We start from the raw sequence: 17,688 nt of genomic DNA on the forward strand, positions 1-17,688 counted from the left end.
TTCTTGTAAGGACAAAACTTTAAATTTATAAAGAGCATTCTGAGAATTTCTAATTTCACAAGTAATGTAAACTAAAATTTCTAAAACTCTTGGGAGGGGGAGGGGAAGGGGTGGGGTCTCCTCTCCTCCCCATCCCCCGGTTTAGGCAGAAAGCTTTCCGTGTTAGTTTTTGAGAACAAGACCAAAAACAACTAGCATTCAATTCCTAGGATTTTTTTTTTTTTTTGCGTTAATTGAGATGTTCAATTGTGACTTGACCCGCCATATGTAAATTTCAGGTAAAGTAAGTGGAGACAAATTTGTGCCTTACACCCCATTTTATAGTAAGCAACCTTACTTATTATTATTTTTTTTTGTCTTAGTACATAACTTTTCACGGAACATAAGACCTGCCAAACAATGCACGAATTTTGCACTTGTTTATTTTTATTAATGGCATGCCATATACTTCGTATTGCACGTTGTTTAAAACTATCTATACAAGCAGCTGTTTCAAACTATCTACACAAGCAATTGTGTCGTCCCTCTAGAAATCCATAAATTGCTATAGGAGTGTGCCACACATCAATCACGTAATCTAAGGTCTAGACTAGAGAAAATCCATGATTGAGTGTCTCTACAAAATGAAAAAGAATTATTGCTGTTTTTAAACCTGCTGTTTAAATGTATACTCTTCCACCATATTGTGTACTAATAATTGTGGGAACCTGCGATCCGATTCCCTACCCTTCAGTACTGATTAAGGTGATAAACAAATTCATTTAACTAAATTTATCCATGACTGCCCATGAATCGATGGATATGGGTATTTTAAATTTTTGTATATTGATATAAATGGATCTCCCCCAAACCTCCTCTCTTCCCCCACCCATTTAGAAGAAATTTGAGGCCTACATTTGATTATTGAACTCATTGTTGGAGACTTTCATGCATTAATATTATTGAAACCTTGTATATAGTAGAATGTTTTATTTTTTTCCCTTAACAAACATTTGATGTATTTTTGACGTAGATAGATATCCTCCTTTTTCCAGATTCTTTATTTTGTCATAATGTTAACTACTTTTGTTTCATTATTATTATTATTTGTTCATTTTATCTTATCATTTTATTTTCTCGTAACTTGTTAACTTGCTCCTTTTTCATCACTATCAATTTATGAGAAGTTTTAGTCTCCTTTCCTATCTTTCCAAAATAAATTTCAAATTTACACACGAAAAAATGCTATGAGTTCAAAGTTTTTATATGAACTTTCATGGTACTTAGCTCAAATTTTTATATTCTTACTGTTCAATTATTAAATAGTATATAATTTGCGACATAGAACACAGATGGGAAAAAATTAGTAATTAGACTTATTAAGCATTATAAGTAAATATTTGAAACTAATGATGAGTACAATGGGTGGTATAAATTGATAATTTAGTTTGCAAAAATAAATTTAAATGAATTCACAAAAAGTTAAAATAAATGGGTTATAAATGGGTATTTAGGTTATTCAACTCATTTTTTGACCTACACATTTATACCCATCTAATTAAATGGATATAAATAGATTGACTCACCTATATTCATTATCCATTTCAACCCACCCAAACTCGCCCTAACCACTTATTTTGGCACCTCTAATACTGATTAACCTAGTTCACTTCTGGTCCTACACTTGACGACAAAGTCTTCGGTGGTATTAATATTGGTTTATTATTTTTGGTTGCTACCTTCACGACATCTGATGAATTATGCATCCGTGCATGCTAAATGACAGGAAATATCCAGCTCAAGACCATTAAAGGTCCAATAATTTGATGTTGCTGTTAGTGTTGGAGAAACGTGATTATCGTGTTAATCAGCCTTTGTTTGATCGTTGTAATAAACATGAAATTAGCAATTTAATGGTAGAAGATGCAGTGTCAAATCATAGGCCCGTTTTTGGTGGTTGCGGGCGAAATTATGTATGAAATGACACTTATAGGAATCTGTTTTAGTCTATTCAACAACCATACCATTTTAAAAGGATTAATTTAACTTTGCAGCCTTTTATATTAGAATTTTCACTTTAGTCCCTCATCTTTAAAATGTGGCACTTTAATCCTCAAAATATAAAATTTGTCCCATTTAAATAAAATTAATGGGCAAATTTAGATAAATTTTATACTTAAATAGAACAAATTTTATACTTTAAGAACTAAAGTGAGATAAATTTTAAATTTTAGTGGTTGAAGTGAAATAAATTTTATGCCCTGTGCATTAGAGTGTATGAAATTATTATTTTAAAAACTAAAATGTCCCATTTTAAAGTTTAAATACCACAATAAAAATCGGAGCATATCACAAGGGTACAAAGTTGAATTAACTCATTTTAAAATCCCAGTCCAACAATTTAGCAGTAGGCTGGCTACTGATTTCTTTGCTGTTATACTAGTCCTGATAATAGTATATAGAGACAGTTGATTAGTACTGAATCCTGGGAAACAAAAAAGCAAAGAAGAATTAGGAATCAAGAAGTCGAGAGATGGTGGAAGAGAAAATAAAAAAAGAAGCAGAGGAAGAGGCTCAGGCTCAAGTGGATATATGGAAATACGTTTTCGGCTTTACTGAAATGGCTGTCGTGAAATGTGCAATTGAGCTTGGGATTCCAGACTTCCTGGAAGGCCAGGATGGCCAAGCCATGACACTTGATGGGCTGTCTGCCGCCCTTGGTTGCTCGCCTTCTTCCCTTTACCGAATCATGAGGTTCTTAACCAACCGCGGCATCTTTAGACAAGTTAATCAAGGACTTGGCTGCTCCTCACAAAATAGTACTAGCAATGCTATTGCTTGTAGCAGTATTACCTATGTACAGACGCCCCTCTCTCGTCTTCTGGCTAGAAATGGAGAGAAAAGCATGGCTGCTATTGTGCTACTGGAAAGCAGCCCTGTGATGCTTTCGCCGTGGCTTGGCTTGGGGCGACGTGTCTTGGCAAATAGCCCTCCTCCATTTGACACTTATCACGGCCAGGACGTATGGAGTTACGCGCAAAACAATCCTGCTCACAGCAAGCTGATCAACGATGCCATGGCTTGCGATGCTCGGGTTGCAGTTTCGGCCATGATCAACGGGTGTCCGCAGGTGTTCGAGGGGATTTCTTCGTTGGTGGATGTCGGCGGAGGCGACGGAACGGCTCTCCGGACATTGCTCAAGGCTTGCCCTTGGATCCGCGGGATCAATTTTGATCTTCCTCATGTTGTCTCTGTTGCCCCTCGTTCTGATGGCGTGGAGCATGTTGGAGGCGACATGTTTCACAGCGTTCCAAATGCTGACGCTGCTTTTATCATGGTTAGTACTGTAAGGTAACTGTAAAAAACTATCAATTACATGAAAGTATTAACCAACATCTATTTAGACTGCTGGCCATTACCAGAGACTTTAAGGGTGGGAAATCAAGAGTTCAAATTTTAACTTTCATTATTTGTCACAATATGTGATTTTCTCAAACACGAGTAGAAGTAGGGTTGATTCCCTGTAGGCTTAGTTGAACCTTACAATACGAGTAGAAGTAGGATTGATAAGTGACGAATAACCAAAAAAAAAAAGTGTTACCTATTGTGGATGCAGGCCTCACAAGTTATCCATTTTACTCCATGTCAAGGTAAATGGTCATTTCAACTTTTAATACACGCAAAATTTTTACCTAGTTACATCATATCTAAATTTTTGTTACACTATTTTTCAATTCTGTTATACTCAAGGGTAAACTAATCAGAAATGAAACTTATATGGCCCTGTCCACGGACTGCAAAGACTATCATAGCGTCAGAGGATTATGGTTTTGAAAAAGAAAGTGACATTCACATAGACTGGTCCCTCACACATTTTGGTAGCATTTATTGAGTGAGTAGGCTGGAGTATGAGAGGCAGATGTAGGAGTACAAATATAACTAACCTTTTGAAAATCACATATCCTTGATATAAAAAGACTATATGAATGTCAATATATAGAGGTGAAAATTTAAGGATAATTGCTATTTTCCTGCCTATAGGTATGTCATAGAAATATGATGCAATGTCCAAGTGCCAGGCTAATTTGCAAATATTGATCTTATAAATTTAGTTAAATACTGAGCGACTTGAGACTTGAGAGTGCATGCATCAAGTTAACAATCTGGCAATTTGGAAAATATATTGACTTTAGTGTGTCTAATTAAGCTATCTAGATAATTGGCTACCGAGCTTACCATAATTCTACTAACTCCTTAATTTATGCCAGTTAATTGTAGCACTGTGCAGCTACCTGCGTGTGTATTGTTCAGCAAGAATCAAGTTAAAAAATTCATGCTCAATTGCAATTCTTCTTTTTCTTCTTCCTCTTTCTATTTTTTTTAATCCAGTTAATTTATTTGCAAGTATATGCATGCTTTGTTCATTATAGCTTATTTTTGGGTATGCACCACCTTTGACTTTATTGTTTTGGATATATATAGTGGGTGTTGCATGACTGGGGAGATGACGAATGTATCAGCATATTGATGAACTGCAAAGAAGCTATTCCTCAAGACACGGGGAAAGTGATCATCGTAGAGGCTGTGATAGATCATGAAGGAGGAGACGGCAAGCTTAAAGACGTGGGTTTGATGTTAGATATGGTGATGATGGCTCATACAACCACAGGAAAAGAAAGAACGTCAGAGGAATGGGCACATATTCTGAACAAGGCTGGATTCAGCAGACACACTATGACACACATCCAAGCTGTTCAATCTGTAATTGAGGCCTATCCTTAACTTTGGATAGACTTGGATTTGATTGCATATTCTATGCCCTACTTTGATTTCTTTGTTGTCCTCACGCTTGCTACTTGCTTGTGTGTGACATAATAAGGGACATTTGGCCCCCCTACTAGGAGTTTGTGTTTTAATGAGATAGTGAATCATTTGGACCTTCTCGTTCACAACATATAAATGACGGGTAAATTAGACTAATCTTACTCGCAACGGATCTTTTGTCCTATTTACTATACTACTCTTTGTCCTACTTTTTATTATATTGCTATTTTTCTTCGCAAATATTATATTTTAGTTCATTTTTGTTTCTTTGAAATTCAATAACTATTAACTGAGTAATACACAAAATTTAAGAAGCTCAAAAATCAAAATGCGTAAAAAATGAGATTTTTTATGAATTTTTAGCTGTATTTTTAAATTTTTTTATTATATATTTCTTTTTTGAAACTGTTGTATTTATTTTTTATTCAGTTAATAGTTATTGGATCTTAAAAAAATAAAAAAGAACTAAAATATAATGTTGATAAAGAGGAAATAGTAATATAATAAAAAGTGATATAGAGAGTGGTATAGGAAGTGGGACAGAAGATTCACTGCGATTCTCACCTTTTATTTGTTATTGCCAAAACAAAGCGCAACGGATCTTCTGTCCCACACCCTGTGCCACTCTCTGTGCCACTTTTTATTATATTACTATTTCTCCTATATAAACATCACATTTTAGTTCTTTTTTGTTTCCTTAAGATCCAATAACTATTAATTGAGTAATACACAATATTTAACAAACTCAAAAAACCAAAATGCATAAAAAATGAGATTTTTTATGAATTTTCTGCTGTATTTTTTAATTTTCTATTATATATTGCTTTTTGAAGCTACTTTATTTATATTTTACTCAATTAATAGTTATTGGATCTTAAAGAAATAAAAAAAAACTAAAATGTGATGTTTATATAGGAGAAATAGCAATATAATAAAAAGTGGCACAGAGAGTGGCACAGGGTGTGGGACAGAAGATCTGTTGCGAAAACAAAGTCAGATAATGAGCATTTCAATTTGTAAAGATGGACCATTTTCATATGAAAAGTTCATGTGTTCAAATCCTATTGTCAATGTAAGAAATTTGTTGATGAGTAATATGTAAATACCCCTATAAATAACCCATGGTCTCTTAAACACTTTTTAGAAGTTATACGAGATTGAGGATCTTTTTTTTTGCCATAAATAGCATACTCTAATTAGGACTCCCCTAGTCATATTACATATTTTGCCTATTCCAACATTTTTTTTAGAAAGTTATTTCTTGTCGCTTTTAATTTCTCCCTATTCCTAACTTTTAGTTTCAACACATTTTTCCAAAGTTAGTTCTTTATCATTTAGAAAGTGGCCTCTGTGAAGGATAAGGACCTTTTTACTTAAATTTCGTGCTTTGTTCTCAAACAGTATCTTTTGGAAAGTTGTCTCTTTTTTCTCCCCTTTAATTTTTCTTTGTACAAGTTTCATATAACGAATATGCTTTTAGTTTCAACACATTTTTTTTCCAAGTTATTTCTTGTTACCTTTAATTTCTTTCTACACAAGTCTTTTACACAATTAAACCAAAATTTGAATTTCCTTGTAAATGATAAATATAACTTAAAAGAATTTTTCTAACTGGCGTCTAATGATCATTCGTTAACACATTTAGCTTACATTTATTTATTATATGAATACATATATTTTTCGAAGTTCATTAAACTTTTTAAAAAGAACTAATACCTGAAACCTCTTTTAATGGCCATCAACCAAACCAAACATAAAATAGAATAAGCAGACACATGGAAATAGAAGGAAATTTAACCACTATAATAGTTTTACAAATTGAAATAGTGTTACTAAAAAACCCAAAAAAAGCAATAATTTTTTATGTGTTTTCTAGCATCTATCTTTTTCCTAACTCCATTGTTGTGTTTCCAAGTATTTGAAGTTTTCCATACTTCAATTGCAATTTTTTTATTCCTGCTTAAAAATTTTTTGTTTTATCATTAAAAATATAGGATTGATGGTTTATAGTCTTCTTAATTTTTAGGTTTGAGTTGATCATGCAGCATTGGCTACTGTGATTTTTATTATCATATGTTAGATCTTTGTCCCCATGAATTAAAATTCGGATTCCGTCACTACCAAGAGCATATCCTGTAATGGTGATGGTGATCGAAGTTGAGACTCTCCAAATTTTAATTTTTGATAGTGTTACATATAATGCTCAATCTAAAACTAACTTCAAATTTGAAAATTTACACACTTTACAAGATGAATGCAACTACAAAGTCTGACAACATAATACATAAGGAAAATTACTGGAAAGTACTAATACTGTATAGATATTTAGGGGTGAGCAAAAAACCCATCAACTCGAAAACCCGAGTCATCCGATCTGATCCGCACCAAAATTTAGGATATCTGATCCGATTTTTATCAGTGGAGCAGATGAGGGTTGGGTACCCGTAATATTTGGATACAGATACGGATCATAAAAATAAAAACCCGTCGGTACCCTACTCGAGGTATATTGTATAAATTTTAAAAAATATAGGGACAATTTTACAATTTTCTCAAGTTATTAACCCTAGAGCCTAAATGAGTCCATCGATTTCATTTCACTTTCCAAAACTTTCTCCTTGTACTCTTCAGCCATGAGCCGACAACCGACACATCCTCTCCTAGTCTCCTTCTCTTCAATTTTTGTTTCACCTCAACTTGAGCTCAAAAAAGCTGCAAAAGATTCTCAAAACTCAAGCAGGTAAATGGGATGAATCTTCCAAGAAATTTGTTTTGAACAGAGACCTTAACCTGCAGAAGATTCAACAATGACCTTCGATTCCTCAAGCCTCAAGCAGAAGCCTTATTGATGTTGGTTGAAATCCAGCTCTCTTTTCCTCCTCGTTTTGAGAGTTTGTCCATGGAGTTCATAAGAAAACTTGCTGCAAGATTTGCGGCAAATATCCCAAGTAAGCAAAGAGTGGAAGATATACTTGACATGCTTCTTGGAAACTTAGAATAATAGAACTTAGTTTGTGCAGTTGCACTTGCAGCTGCAGCAGCGCCAATCAGGAAAAATTGGGGAAGAAGCCAAAGTACTGACATGTCCACCACTGCATTTGAAGCATCTGAATATCCTTCCCTGATAGCCAGACTACGTCGTTTAGCTCACTGTTGCTGCCACTATCATGCCTAGAAAAGACAGGGCCATTCCAATTCCCATTCTTTCCCTTTTCAGGAAATGAACAGGCCTCCCCAAAATTCTTGCTGCAACAGGCAGGATTATCTGAAGATAAATAGGTATCCATGGTACTGCACCGACAACGGCAAACATACTACAAGATATCTCATTGTTTTTATGATTGGGTTGTTTAATGCCAGTTTTGATGGCTTACCCTTCGAGCTCTAGAAAAATTCTGAAACTGAATTTCCTTTTCTCTTAAGTCATGACTAGTATTGAAGTAGGATATGTAATCCTGCTTTGTAACAATTGCGAAGGGCGATGCATTTGATGCCCAAAGAATTTCTTAAACCTAGGACGTCTTTGGATTCAATGCAATGTTTCTTAGTAAGCTGTCATTTTTTTCATTGGTATTAGGAGCGGGTATCCTATGACCCCCTTTTTTTCAGGTACACGAGGATCAAGTACTTGAGAACAAGCAAAGCGGTTTAGGGCCAAAAAAATAGTGATCCAATATATTAGGATCAAGTCAACCATTTGCTGTTCGAAGTGGGTATCCGACCCGTACCCACCCCTATAGATATTGAGTTGAATGGAGGTCAGGGAAGCCCAATTACTAGAAGATTACTCTGATGTAGGCCAACTATACTTTCATTTAGGGCAATGTTATTGCCAGAGTTAATCATGGATCCATTTGAATGGTGTGTGTCTAAAACTTTATACCGTAGTTTATTATAGAATTTTTAAAAAATAATGTTTGTATATTTAGATGTATTTGGCAGATATTTGTAAAATTCCAACACATTTCACGTGCCACCCATAACGCTACTCATCTTGGATATGACACTTACAATTAACCACCACTACCCTTCTCGCCTGTTACCGCCTCTCTCCCACACCCCCGCCCTCGGCCACCCCTCCTCCTCCTCTTTCTTTTGCCTGCCACCCACTTCCACTTCCCCTTCCCCTGCCCCTTCTCTCTCCTATTGCCACTACCACCACCCCCTTTCTTCTCCTATTTTTTCCCCTCCCTCTCCTTCTCTCTCTTTCCCCTTCTCCTCCTCCCTCCCCTACATGCCACCTACGCCATTTCTTCCCTACCACCACCTACCACCCCCTCCCTGTCTCTTCCCCTTCTCTTCTTTCTCTCTCCCATTTATTTTCCTTTCCTTTCCTTTCCTTTCTCCCCTTCCCTCCACCCTCCTCTCATGATTTGATCTTGGATGGGAAGAGGGGGAAGATGTAGTGGGAATGGGCAAAGGAAAAGAGGATGAGGGAGAGATTAGAATAGGAAAAAGGAAGAGAGTGGGAGAGAGTAGCAAGTGGTGGTGGGGAAGGGGGTAGTGATGAGGAGGAGGAGGAGGAGGAGGAGGAAAAGAGAGAGTGGTGACAATAGTGGTGGGATTAATTGGGGATCGCGCTAGCAAGAATGGAAATGGTTAAGGATGGTGGTGGTAGAAAAAAAAAAAAAGAAATGAGCGTATTTTAGGATGTATATATTTTTATAAAACTTAGACTTCCTATGAAATGGGTATTTTTAGGAGTGTTTTTTTTTTAAAACAAAAATTTTATTATAGTGATATATTTTAAAAACTTCCTAATATATATATCTATTATCATTAGTAGTGGATAATGTTGAATGAAGATAAATATCAACATAAGGATGGCTTGGCAATTCAATGGAATATTTCAAAAATTTTGCTGCTTCAAATGGGCCCACAATCTCTCTCTCTTCTTCTTACTGCTTTGAATTTTGAATTTTGAACACTAAACATCCGCCGCCCATGGCGGCTCTTCAGTCACCTGGAGATCAGTCGCTGACTGAACAACCACCTGCACCAGGAAAACGATCTTTTGCTCCTGTGCTTTAGGTCTTTCTTCATCATCTGATGCTGCTGGTGTCGGGTGCATTGCAATGTACAGAGGTGAACCATCTTTACAACTTTCTCGTTAGGATGTGCTTGCAATTTCACAGCCTTTCAAACTCTTTAGTGGGAAGATTTGCGGCTGGAAGGCCATCGATGGTGATAATCCGAAACTTCATTACCTCAGTAGGCCTTAAAGGTGATTGCCCTGTAGACTTGTTAGATCAGAAACATATTCTTCTTCAGCCAGTCTTGGCTGAAGATTTTACTAGACTGTGGTGCCTCGATCTTGGTGCATCGACAATATGCCCATGGTTTTATCAAAATGGACAATTGATTTCCGACTAGACCAAGACTCTTCGCTAGTGCCAGTATGGATTAATTTGCCCGGTTTGCTTTTGCCTTTCTTCTCTCCTAAATACTTGCACAAATTGGGGAGTCTCTTTGGTAGGCTGCTCAAAATTGACGATGTAACTTTGTCCCTCAAATGCCCATCTGTTACTCGCATTCTAGTGGAAATTGATATTAAGATGGAGCAAAAGACAAAGAATTTGGATTGGTGATGATAATTGGGGCTCGTGGCAAGCCGTTGAATTTGAAAATATGCCAGTTTTTCGTCATTTCTGTTGTCGTATTGGCCATAATGAGCCTTCTTGTCATAAAAACTTTCCACAGATGAGGGTTCCAAAGCCTCAAAAAAAGGTTTCTGAACGGCGACATGGAATCCAGAAAATTTATATTCCAAAGGTTGATCAGGCGAAGGATGCCAAATTAGATCAACAAGATGATGTCCCTTTGTTAAACCCCAGTGGCTGCTTGGAGACGGATGAGTTTTTGATGTTAAAGGGCAAATCTCCTATTGTAAATTCGGCCTCTCGCTCGGATCCTTTGTTACTGGAGGATGTTATGCCTAAACAAGTTTCTATGTATGACAAGAATGTTGGTTTAGATTTGGTGGACCAATTTAAAATGGTTGACCGTGAAGACATCCATGTGTCCCTATATCATGATTAACATCAGTCTGTCTTTGGATCATATTCCATCCCACAATAATTTGTCTTATCGAGTAAATGATGATCATTGCATTGACAGTCGGTCCAAGCCTTCTATGAATTTTGCAGGAGATTTGTTTTCAGATTCAGATGAGATGCCAAATCAAGCTTCAGTTTCACCCTCCTTGCTAGAGGTTTTTAAAGCTTTCCAAGATGAAATATCCGGTAGAATTCCCCCAGTTAAGGATGATCAGCCTCTTTGCTCCACAGCTAAAAAACCTTGGCAAAGGAGGTATTTAAATTTGCCAAGAACGGTCCTTACTCATCAAGCCTCTAAGGCTCCTCAAGAACTTACCTTTTTCTTGTCTTAATGATTAGTAGTCTTATATGGAATTTAGAGGAATTGCTGATCACTCTTCTTTGCAGCGTCTTAGAAAATTGCTTTCTATCCATAGTGTTTCTTTGCTGGTAGTTTTAGAGCCTATGATTGATACTTCTAGTTTTCTAGAATTTCAACAGAAGTTGGTGGTGAATTTGGTTTGTTTAATATATCAAATAAAATTTGGACTTTTTGGAAGCTGGGTTTCCATGCTTCCTCAATCGGTAATAATGAGCAGTTCATACGCCTTGCAATATCCCATGATTCTTGGAGTGAAGCTGCATTTGCCTACCTTAGTTCATGCGAAGTGTACGCCAGTTGAACGGCATTGCCTATGTTTGTCTCATATTGCTTCATTGATTGGTGATCGCCCAAGGGTAGTTGGAGGGGACTTTAACATTATATCCTCTTTGGAGGAATACTCTGGCCGTGCACCTCAGGATTTGCAAGCAATAGCGAATTTTAACAATTCTATACTGACTGCTTCATACAAATTTCGGCTGTGGGTGGTAAATATACATGGACTGGAGTTAGGCTTGATGTGTGCATTTGGAAGCGTTTGGATAGAGTGCTATGTAATAGTAGCAGGCAGCGTTGGTTTTCTCAATCATCAATTCATCATTTGAACAGATGTTTTTCAGATCACTCGTCAAAGCATTTGGACTTTTTCATTCTATTACCTACATCTCTGGTATCACAAAGAAGAATTCCCTTTTGTCGACTTGGGATGTAATCTTAACAAGGGCAGGAGGAAAGTGATTATTTTAACAGCATTGTCGATAAGTTCAATAAGAAGCTTGCTGGGTGGAAAACTAAGCTGCTCTCCCCTGGATGTCGATTGATTCTTATCGAACGTGTTGTTTGCAATTCTAATTCATACCCTTGCAGTAAGGGAGCCTCCTAAGGCAATCATTCGCTAGCTTGAGAAGATTATGGCTGATTTTCTTCTTGGGGGGGGGGGGGGGGGGGGGGGAGTTTGAAGGCTCTACTAGACGTCACTGGATGTCTGGGCAAAAAGTCTCATGTCCAGTAGACGAAAATGGTCTAGGCATTCGAAGTATTTCAGATATAACGGCAACCTTTAGTTGTAAACTCTGGTGGAATTTTAGAACGTCTTTGCAACTTTGGGTTAGATATTTTGCTTCAAGATATGGTCCACATGTCCCTCATCCATGTTGCATACAGTTGAAACAAAGCGATTCTTTGGTATGGAAGAGAATGTTGGGGGCTCATCAAATGGTAGAGGATAAAATGCAATTGCTGATTCTTCAAGGTAATGGATCTTTTTGGTATGAAGATTGGGCTGGTATGGGCTGTCTTGCTAAGGACAAATTGCATATTCCAGGAAAGCATCTTCAGTTGAGGGATTTGTTCAAGAATGGTACCTGGCTTTTAACAGATATGGCAGGTTCTTTGTCATTGCAAGAACAAAACAAAGTTTTGAGCTCCAAATTTTTGCTTACTGCTGGCTGTGATAAGCTAGCTTGGAAACCAATGCCTATTGGTGATTTTTCTCTTTTGTCAGCCTACAATATTGTCAGGAAAAAGCATGCTGTTTTGGTGTCGCGAAAAATGATTTGGAGCTTGCGCATGCCTAGTAAAGTCTCTATATTCATGTGGCGATTACTTAATTCTGCACTTCCATTCTCTGATGTTTTAGTGTCTCAGGGTTTCAATTTACCATCAAAATGTCCATTTTGTGAACATGAGGATGAACTCTCTCATTATTTTTCTTAGTGTTCCATTGCTGTAGCTATTTGGTAGCATTTTAAAGAATTATTATCCATTCCTCTTTCAACAAATCCGGACATCTTTGGTAAACTTCAGCTTTGGTGGAGTCATACGTCATCCTCAGCCATGGGGGAGATAATGCAAATGATTCCATCCTTTATTTGCTGGGAGTTGTGGAAAGCAGGGAACAAAAGGATCTTTGAAGGAGTCCTGGTGTCAGTCAGCCAAGTAGTCTTTTTCTTTTAGGCTTTGATTTTGTCTGAAGCAGCAGTTCATCCTTTTATTGCTATGACAAAGGAGGACAATCTACTTGTTGCTCGCGGGATTATATCTTCTAGTCAGTACCCAAAAAGATTGCAAGGATTGGCAATTTGTTAGGAGCTTTCGCCGCCAGTGTTTGTTAAGCTTAACGTAGACAGATCTTCACTGGGCAATCCTGAGCCTTCGGGTGGTGGTGGTATAATTTGCAACCATTTTGGTGAGGCTTTACATGCATTTTCGTCCTTATATGGTCACTGTACAAATATGGAAGCGGAAGCTAAGGCCCTACTGGATGGAATTAAGCTTTGTGTGACCTTGAGCTTGTGTCGGGTTCTTGTAGAGTTGGATTCACAAAGCTCTGCTTTAGGCACTTTCTCATGCAATGCCTCAGTGGAGAATTGATTGACAAATTGCAGAGATTAAATCCATTACATAGGCTGGTGAGTTCCAATTTTTGCACATCTTTCGCCAAGCAAACTCAGTTGCAGATGCTCTTTCTTGATTGGCTAGTTCGACCCAAACCTCTTGCATTTTTCAGGGATCAAGGCTTCCAGCGCAAATCATTGCTTAGTCTCTTTAGAAAAACAATGTGTGCCATGTGTTAGACTAGTTAAACAATAGCATTTTTATTCTGTTCCATCAATGTAAGGGAGTAGTACTCCTTATTTACTGCTTTAACTCGTAATGGAGGTTAGGTCTATGTCCCCCTCCATGTTTTAAATCTTGTTTTTGAATAAAATAATGACTGACATCCTTTTCTCATGTACGGGGTTTGCATTGAAAAAAAACTTCGAAATATAGATCATTTGTTTAGGTGTTTTGAGGATGTATTTTTGAATATTTTTAAAATTTAAAATTTTAGTGGGAGTGTGGATGAAAGAAGAGAGAGGCGGTAGTTTTTTTTTGAGGTATATTTGAAGTTGCATGTATTTAGAGTGTTTTTAGGGTGTTTTTAGAGTGTGCTACTGTACACTCTAAAAACAAAAATAAATTTGCTCAAAACTTCACGATTGAAGCAGAGTCTAAGGTGTTTTAACAAGCTCCCATTGTTAAAGTTAGAAAAGACTTTTGTCTCAGAAAAACCAGGGGTGCCAAATGAATCCCATATAATGCCAAACCAATTTTTCTGCTATTCACAAAATTACCCTCAAAATGTCAGCACAGTTAAATTTGCTTGTTTCCTTTCTCTCACCTCTTCGCACCATAGTCTCCCATTGTCTTTTCCTCAGCTTCTTATCTAAAATCATCAACCAAAATTTTCACCAAAATCCTCACTTTATTCACCCAAAGTATTCACCAAATATGGGGAACCCAACAGGCAACATGCAGGGATACAAGAATTGTTTAGGTCCAGACGGATGGCCTTTTTCATCAAAACTAGTGAAGTTTAACACGGGAATATAATGAATTTACGCCCGAAGTGGATGATTTGTATGTGGTGGCTGGTACATGATATCGTGGACTTTTGGTGTTTGCTTTTTTTTTTTTTTTTTTGGTTTACTAGCCGATCTTCCTGTGGAGTGTGTGCTGGTTTTTTTTTCTTTTTCCTCAGTTTAAGAATTTGGCTGTCCAAACTTTATACTTGTGAATGAAGGATGAATTTGTAAAGGTAAACCCATGCAACAAAATTTTTTGCACTCCAGTCTTAGGCATTGCCATGCAAGCTTGGTACAAGGTGGTGATTCCTCCTTCGTCTTATCTTAAGTTTTAAGAATTAGAAAGGAAAAAAAAACTTTTTAATACTATTAAGAGGAAGTGAAGGAGGTTGCAATGCATGTGGTGAAGGAGAGTGATCTACGAGCAGAGCAGATCGGGGAATTAAATCTGTGGTGTGATCCGTGTTATCCTGGGTCGATAATGATGAGAACAAAAATTAACAATAGCATGGCCATTGTTTGAAACATTTCATAATTTATAGATTGTCATTTTAATGAATCATAAGTCCTAACATCACGAGACGAAAAGATGAATCGAAGAAGGAAATCATTTGAAAAATATCATTGGATTTCTGTAATCCTTAGATACAGTTCAAAGAATTCTACAATTTGCAAAGAATTGTAAATCAACTGTTGAGAGTATTTATTGACTCCAAAAGAGTTACTGAATTACATAACTTGCTGAAAATTTGCCAAAATATTGTTCTTATTGTTACTGTCAAAGGCATGGGAAAGAGTCTATTATGTTAAGAATCCGGAACTTCGTCCAGAACAAATGACACGGTTCGAGCCTATCTTGGAGTATCGGACTAAGAAGAATGTTTCTAATGTTAGTGTTTCGATGGAGGTTCATAGGGAAGTTCAGGTTTCAGAACTTGATAGGGTATTTTTATTACACTACAAATTTTAAAACCTTTTATCCTATTCTCGCAAGTGCACGGTTCATTCATTGACTATAAGGATAATAAGTATCGATCCCACATGGATTTAAAATGTGGCAATCACTTGACTTTAATTATTTGCTTTATTATCTAGACAATCAAAGTTAAGAAAGTAAAAGTAAAGAAAGTTAACAAGTTGGTAAAACCGGCCATGTAAGATGTTAGTTTAGGCAGTACAAACAACAATATGATATAAGTAATGAATATAAAACTGCCCATTAGGTCATAAATCAACCATGTAGGCAGTATGTTGCAAGAAAATAAATACTCCCTCCGTCCCACTTTGATAGTCCTGTTTCTTTTTTCACACAGTTTAAGAAAAAGTAGTTAACTTTATTGGAAAAGTAAATTTAGATTGCTATTTTCCTAAAATACCCTCACATTAAATATGGTACAACTTTATGGGAACTTGAATTGATGGTAAAAAAAGAATCAACTCTCATTAAATGGGGTAGGTTTATAGTAACAACTACTTACATTGAATAAGGGTATTTTAGAAAAATTAAAATACAACTACATTCTTCAATTGGAAAGTGGACTACAATTTGGGATAGATGAAAGAGGAATACAGGACTATCAAAGTGGGACGAAGGGAGTAAAAGTAAAGACAAGTTAGAATAGAATTGCTTAAAGATTAAATGAGAGAATTCTAGGGATTAGAATCTCTTGTTATGTTAAGATTAGAAGTTAGTTAAAGTGATTATGCTTATACTTCCATGAATTGTCAAGAAATAACATCCAAATATATGTTCTTGCTTTTGCCAATGGACATTCTTAGAAGAAACCGTCATAACTAATTCCTCTAAAAATTACTTTCGCCAATTTCTTTAATTTCTTGAACCATCTTTCGCCTATGTTCATAGATAAAAGGTAAGAAACAAGTTAAATAAACTCAATGAAATTATTGTATGAATCCACCAACCATTATCCACTACTTTCATGAGAATAAAGCTAATGTTTAAGAACTTAGATCTATTTGAAGGCAACTTTCATTACTCAACAATTATCAAATCATTCATAGTTGATGACCAAACAACTATAAAGAATAAGCATAAGTTCTCAAACTAACAAATCATGAAAAAGTATAATCATTTCCTAACTATTTCAAATCAAAACTACAAGAAGTTTATCTTCACCCTAGGATATGAAAAGGTTTAGCTAGACATCATATTAAGAACATCTAAACATGAAACAAACTTGTAACAAAGTATAACAAATAAGAACAAGAGACAAAATTTACGAAAAAAAATTCTTATTTAATATCTTGAAGGTTGAATCCTTGAATTCCTTCACAAATTGATCTCTCAAATAAGATTGGTACAAAAGTGTTTTCACCTTCCTCTCAAAGTTTTTAAACTAATTTTGAAACTCACAATATGAAACTAGAGTTAAAACTACTTCTATCTCTACTTCTACTCTATTCTACTTCATACTACTAGATATAAGATGTTTCAAGATGATACAAGATGTTCAAATCAATGATATACAATGGGTATTTATAGATGTTTTTGAAGAAGACAATGTACTCATTATGTGGTCATAAAATTGTTATTCACTTTCCAACTCAAGTTTAGCTAGATCCAATCGAATTTTATCAGAAAAATTGGTCCACAAAGTAGTGTGAAACAAGTGCAAGCTGCAGAATCAACTTGTAGCATCCACTGAGGGATCGCCTCATGGATCTTCCTTTTCTACTGTTTTGCAATTTCTGCTCAAAATTCAACTTTGCTCTATTTTTGAACCAATTTTAACTGCAATTTGCTTGATGATGGAAGCCCAATTAGCTCTTGAACAAAACATGAAAGTTGTAGATCTTTGAGTTAGCTTTCCAATGCGTCAAGCATCATCTCATTTGGATCTCTATAGGTTAAAAAAGGACCAAAATACCCCTAACTAGTTGATGCCCTATTTCAGCTTTCAATAGAAATTTTGCCCTATAGTATTTTGACTTTTTGACTAGAAAAAATAATGAACTGGATTTAGATGTCTCATAAGAATTGTAAAGCTATGTCTTAGCTTCAAAAAATGGCTCAAGAATCATCTCAATCTAATACTCGTAACTCAAGATATAGCTAAAATACCAAGGTGTGTAAAACTCCTCTTAATTTGAATTAATCATA

At 36.1% G+C, this 17,688-nt stretch overlaps 1 protein-coding gene and 1 long non-coding RNA gene across 3 annotated transcripts; both read left to right on the plus strand.

The window, feature by feature from the left end:
• Nucleotides 1–2,328: 2,328 nt before the first annotated feature.
• LOC140006485 (acetylserotonin O-methyltransferase-like) lies at nt 2,329–4,959 on the plus strand. Of its 2 annotated transcripts, none has more exons than XM_072048443.1 (2): nt 2,329–3,330; nt 4,462–4,659. In XM_072048443.1, exons 1-2 carry the CDS (start codon nt 2,513–2,515, stop codon nt 4,505–4,507), a joined length of 864 nt encoding a protein of 287 aa, XP_071904544.1. In that variant the 5' UTR covers nt 2,329–2,512; the 3' UTR covers nt 4,508–4,659. The 2 variants fall into 2 exon arrangements, with proteins under 2 accessions (XP_071904544.1, XP_071904543.1); XM_072048442.1 differs by having other exon boundaries at nt 2,332–3,316; nt 4,462–4,959.
• Nucleotides 4,960–7,383: 2,424 nt separating this feature from the next.
• LOC113743206 (uncharacterized) lies at nt 7,384–8,354 on the plus strand. Its single transcript, XR_003461038.2, has 2 exons — nt 7,384–7,751; nt 7,824–8,354. It is a non-coding gene; the product is annotated as an uncharacterized lncRNA (long non-coding RNA).
• Nucleotides 8,355–17,688: the final 9,334 nt, after the last annotated feature.

This window comes from Coffea arabica, chromosome 5e (assembly GCF_036785885.1).
Source record: "Coffea arabica cultivar ET-39 chromosome 5e, Coffea Arabica ET-39 HiFi, whole genome shotgun sequence".
Taxonomy (NCBI): Eukaryota; Viridiplantae; Streptophyta; class Magnoliopsida; order Gentianales; family Rubiaceae; genus Coffea; species Coffea arabica.

What these genes read in the sequence shown, in the direction of transcription:
- LOC140006485 (XM_072048442.1), top strand. Translation starts at nt 2,513, where the DNA reads ATGGTGGAAGAGAAAATAAAAAAAGAAGCAGAGGAAGAGGCTCAGGCT. An exon ending in CTGACGCTGCTTTTATCATG is followed by an intron (nt 3,317 to 4,461) that starts GTTAGTACTGTA and finishes GGATATATATAG; the next exon opens with TGGGTGTTGCATGACTGGGG.